General features: G+C 45.0%; 1 protein-coding gene across 1 annotated transcript in view; it reads right to left on the bottom strand.

The window, feature by feature from the left end:
• Positions 1–3,274: 3,274 nt before the first annotated feature.
• Positions 3,275–5,648, bottom strand: part of LOC144731836 (endosome/lysosome-associated apoptosis and autophagy regulator family member 2-like) — a 39,226-nt gene continuing 36,852 nt past the window's right edge. The window contains exon 23 of the mRNA XM_078613112.1: positions 3,275–5,571. Within this exon, the coding sequence (XP_078469238.1) occupies positions 5,509–5,571 (63 nt within the window). The 3' untranslated portion in view covers positions 3,275–5,508. The remainder of the gene's footprint in view (positions 5,572–5,648) is intronic.

Here is a 5,648-nt window from a genome sequence, read left to right as displayed (position 1 = left end):
GCGCCCCGCCCCTTGGATCGTCACGTGACACGCCCGCTCCCCGTGCCTCGAGCGCGGTGGATGCCAGATTAGAGGGTAGAGCTATTCTTTATTTTAAACTTCCTTAACCACTCGAGGTTAAATAACATTCGAAATAACATTCGTGCGTCCCGCGGTCTGCCCACTGCTGGATGATGCACGCGTGGTTGAACTTCTTTCGCGCCGTACGTAGCCGAACCGGTTCATTTGACCGTACGTCGTCATCCTGCTTAGTTTAGGGGCCGTCCATAAATGACGTCACGCGATTATGGACGATTTTGACCCCACCCCCCTTCGTCCTACAATGACAATAGTTTAAAGATATTTGAAGCATGTTTTATTTTCAAAATGGAAATATGGTTTTGGGAGGGAGGGGGGCGCAGAGCTCTGTGACGTCATATTTGAGGGATCCCATGATGTAGCTGCTCACGCCGAGCTCTCATTACTCTGGCAGTGCGTTGTCTTTGAACTGTGCGCCTTTTGGCGTCATCTGGTCGAACACCATATGAGACTAGGCTCTAAAGAAAGCTGTCTCTGGTGTGGACCAATCAGTTTCAAAGACAATGCATAAATTATCAGAGTATTGTTTTTTGTTTGCATTTGACTGCAAGTATTGTGGTTAATGTACGCATGATTCCTTGTTGCCAGAAAAAAGGGGAAAACCCCTATTAGTATATTTTGGTACTGACAAAGGAGGTCCCATGGTGTAGTCTCTATTATGGCTGTTATAAAGAGTTCAAAATATATGAATGTTTTTTTTACAGATACTTAAGATGTGGTATATTAAGATGCTTTATAAATGCAATTAATATGACTATAAATGGTATGTCATGCAGGTTACATAATTCAATAATTTACATATTGAAATAATTATTTTACAAGTACATAAAGTACATCACATGGGAGATCCACTGATAAACTCATAAAATGAGTCTCCTTATGCACGCTGATCAGTCCTGCGAATTAAATATATGCACTTTATTTTTTGTAATACACTGTACAGTACATTTAAATAACACAAATAAAAAACAAAATTCTAAAGCGATGTTGAAAAATATTTGGTGGACCAAAAACTTCCATGACATTTACCACAACGAAGACCCAACAAAACTGACGGACTGCGTGTTTTAAGCAGGCCAAAAGACAATCCATGTAAATCTCCACTTTTGAAGTGCACAGCAGCATCTACAGGCATCACCAACAGGTATCTATCTCTGTGCACTAACCAGACAGTGCTGACAACTCTGCTCAGACCAGATTCCATCTCGCTCTTGCACCGCTGATGAGAGTGGCGTGCTAAAGGCAAATTGTGCTAAGCCCAAATCTCCTCTTTCCTGTCTGATTAATTATCGGTCTTTTATCAACAGACCAAGAGACAAGAATCGAATTGTCTTGCATGTGAACATAAGGAAAAATTCACCTGGATTGTGCCCAGTCACCTGATATCTCGGAAGTTAAGGGACCGTCCATAAATTACGTCACGCGATTTTTGACCCCCCCCCCCGTCGTCACACGGCGTCACAAAAAGTCAAACCCCCCTCAAATATGACGTCACACAGCTCTGCCCCCCCCGCCAAAAAATAAAACATCGTTCAAATCGCTTTAAACTATTGTCATTGTAGTGCGTATTTAATGTGGCGCTGCACTCTGATGTTGTAGGAGTAAACATTAAAAAGTATATTTAATTAAGTAGTAACGTGTTGTCTACATTTATTTAAAGTTGCGCATTTTGATGTGACGTCACATTTCTCAACCCCCAGCCCCCTCGTCACACATCGCCACAAATGTCTGACCCCCCCCCCCCCCATAGGTGCGTGACGTCATTTATGGACGGCCCCTAAGCTATCTTGAGCCTGCAAAGTACTTGGCTTGGCTGCTGACCGTGCATAAAACATAGGTTATATTATCAGCAATTGCGGGTTTACATTGTCGGCAGCAGATGGCAGTGCAACAACATCAATCGTACGATACTATGCCCCCACGTCCATGCTGATCGGCATTCATCAACCCCCACTGACCTTAGGTATGGTCAAATAAAACCCCCTGGCCCACACGTGACGAGGCCTGCATCCAGCAGTGGATTAAACAATATAATGTACAGTAATTCCATTGGCTGTTAATCTATTGGATTGAGTGAACAAACAAATGTCGTGCATCTGTTTTTTCAATCCACTGCTGGGTGAGGGCCCTCCCCATGGCCTCCGGGTCAAGAGGGGTTAATTTACCATACTTCACCGTGCGTGAGTCGGCAGCATAGACATGGGGGCATATAAGTACAGTGCTGTACAATAATGTATTGTGTTGCATTACCAAGCCATATGGCAATGTTTGTGCATGGTAGTCACTCACCCAAGCAATGTATCCATTCTCAAGCCTGCTTAGCTTCCGAGATGAGGCGAGATCGAGTGCATTCCGGGCGATTTGGTCATACGTGGAGCCCCAATCGATATGTGGTTATAGGCTTGCCTCTCCAATGACATCTCACCATTTACAGGCACTGAAGGAATTACGCTAGAAACTGACCCAGAGAACAAAATCTGTTATAGCCATTTGCAAAAATTCAGGATCGCACGGCTTGAATGGCTTGGCTGCCTTGTGGCCAAACCAGGCTGCTACACATATAGTCATATTTATAGAGATGATAATCATACTTAACATTTAACAAAGCACCTTTCTACAAGGCACTCAATGCACTGTATATCACAAACACTGATTAAATGAAGTTATTACATCGTTGGTCTCAGGCAGGGGTGGGGAACGTCCGGCCCGCGGGCCGTATAAGGCCCGCAAAATCATTTGGTGGCCCTGCCAAAGCAACCGCAGGCCGGACTCGAAATTAAATAAATCTAGGAGCAAACCTGGAAAAGCAGTTGCGAGTAGCAACATCATCAATACCGGATAACATCACACGCCTCGCCAAAGAGAAGCAGTTGATAATTTTGTATGGCCCGCGAATTTTGTTATAAATATCCAAATGGCCCTTGGCAGAAAAAAGGTTCCCCACCCCTGGTCTAAGAGGAGGAAAAACTAAGTTGTGGCTGGCTGTGACCAAATCTGATCTCGGAAGCTAAGCAGGTTTGAGCCCGAGCATTTCTTGGATGGGTCACCACGAGGCGTTATTTTTTGGATAATGGGAAACAATACAAATTAGACGACAAACATGACACAAAGCAGAATCGTTTTTTAAATCAAAACGCAATCCCCCAAAGCCACAATTCATCAAATAAATTGGGCGATAAATCATTAAAATGCAAACTTTTGATACTTCACGGAAACCTTTAATCAACATACATGGTAAATCATGCAGCAAAGTACCAAGTGACGATGAAGGGACAACGTGTTTCAATGGGCACTCACCTGGCTAAGGATATTTAACAATGACAAGGCAGTGCTCATGAAGTACGGTACTCAAACATCCCGATAGTGCCCAGCCACAACTTAATCACAGACTCCTGCCTATCGTTTCACTACGAGTTTTGAGTCACACATTACTGAAACCATCAGCGGGGCGATGATGAAAACACGTAAATTCAGTTCTACTTCCAGATGCTTGAGCCATCTTCATGATAAATATGAGCAAGAGGTAGCGGATATGCTCTTCATAACCCTGCCCTTAGTGATGAAAATTCCACATTCACGCGGCAGGGACAAGTACATTCACAGGAAAATCACTGTTAGCTTCCCACAGGGCAGTACTCCCAGAATAACGGACTGCACTGAACCCTTACCCGCATTTCCCAATGCCACCCGGCCATCATTCTCAATGATAACTGTTCGCATGCCATTGCCGAAAGCTGTAAAAATAACATCCAGGTGGTCTCCCTGAATTTTGACTCCTTACTAAAACAGCCTGCGACGTTACAGGGAGTGTGCCTGAAGTTCTCGGGTGAATGGCCTGAATCATGTTCAGTGTTGACTGCAAAAGCACCCTAGACCACCAAGGAATGCCCTGGGGAATCATCGGTGCTGCCTTGGCTGCTCAGGGTGTCGTCCTTGGGGCTCGTTGGCATTGTTGTTTTGCTGGGGCCTGGGGCTGTGTCGCAGAGTTGCCCTCTCCTCTCTCCCCCGTGTGTCCCCCGTCTTAACCTCCTTCCCCTTCCCCTCCACGTCTACCAGAATGCTATAAGCTTTATCTTTGTCAAGTGTCTTGAGATACGACTGCTTTAGACACGCCACATACAATGAAATTGTCGTTTTATACACATTCACAACTAAAGTTCAAATCTAACAACTTTAAATAACACACACGTGCAAAACATAAATATTCCCACATTGTATGACAACAATAAATAAATCACATTCAGAAATACAAATAACTGCTGATAAAAAAAAGTTCAAATATTTGTCGAGAGAAATATGTAAAAATAACGTTTTATGGTCAAGACAAAGTCAGCAAATAAAAATGTGATGTCGTCTACATCTGTACGAGGTGATGCATTGTCACAGTGGACAGCTACGAAATTGGCCACCCAGTTCGACTCCTGGCCATGGCTAACGTCAATGGCGAGTGATATCAGGCACCGGTCCTGGGCTGCCACCACCACCACCACAACCACTTACTTCATCAACCTGCACTGGCCAGCGTGGTGAAGTATGGTCAAACAACCCCACGACTGACATGGCTTTTGATAGACCTTCATCCCATCCAGCATTGGATTTTCAAAGGGCTGTAACTTATTATTGTTACATCTGCATCGGTAATCTAGACTTTTCGATTCTGAGTGCAGTATATTTAATGGAGGACATACTGTATTCTCCAGATTATAAAGACACACATTTTCCCTCTAATTTACAGCAAAAGTTGGGGGTGCACCTTATAATCTCATAGCTCATTAGATTCCTCCAGTCTAAATAAAGATTGATTCTGAATCTGGTACGTGTGCGTTTGTGCATGCGTGCGACCATATTTCTATAACTTTACCGACACAGGCCACAGGTTATGGTGGTGTGTCTTACTCTCCGGAGCAGCTTAAAATCCGGTGAGAAAACGGAATGTTGCGTCTATGAATGGCCGAGTGCACATGGGGTGCTGCCTGCAGTCGAACGCTATCCTTGGTGTAAGCGACCGCACAAGAACAGCAAACCGCCAGCGCTCCTCTGCGTCGCGTCGCGAGACGGCGACAGCCAGGCTACCACGCAGATATGGTGCAAAATCTCACTCAACTAAGAGCCGCATGGGTCATCACACTGTGGAGGACGCCGACGCCATCACTTTACCGACTGGTGGCCCTTTTGACTCGGTGCCCACCAGAGGCAATGTGGAATTTCCAACACTGATTCAGGCCCACCGAGTAAGATACACACTGCGCAGTGCTTGACTGAGCAAAAGGGACACTTTGAATGGATTCTGGGTGGCTCCTGTTGAGTCCACACTGATGGGAGATGCGGTGCTTTTGGCTTGAATGTAACGAGAGATGGGCGATATGGAACAAGAGACAGGCTGGGTCCCAGTTGTGGGCTCTTTGTGTGGAGTGTTCATGCTGCCGCCGGCTATATTGGGCCCTGACTGTGGGAAGTCTTCAGCTGCACCGATTCAAAGTCGTTATCTTTGTCCTGTGAACAGAAATTACGAGTTACAATCCCAGTTATGCCCACATCTCGTAACTGTTTAGTTTAAATATTTGATAGTT

Source organism: Lampetra planeri, chromosome 40 (assembly GCF_965212315.1).
Source record: "Lampetra planeri chromosome 40, kcLamPlan1.2.h2, whole genome shotgun sequence".
NCBI classification, from domain to species: Eukaryota; Metazoa; Chordata; class Hyperoartia; order Petromyzontiformes; family Petromyzontidae; genus Lampetra; species Lampetra planeri.
The sequence above is the reverse complement of the archived record's forward strand: the minus strand, read 5'-3'. Positions and strand labels throughout refer to the sequence as shown.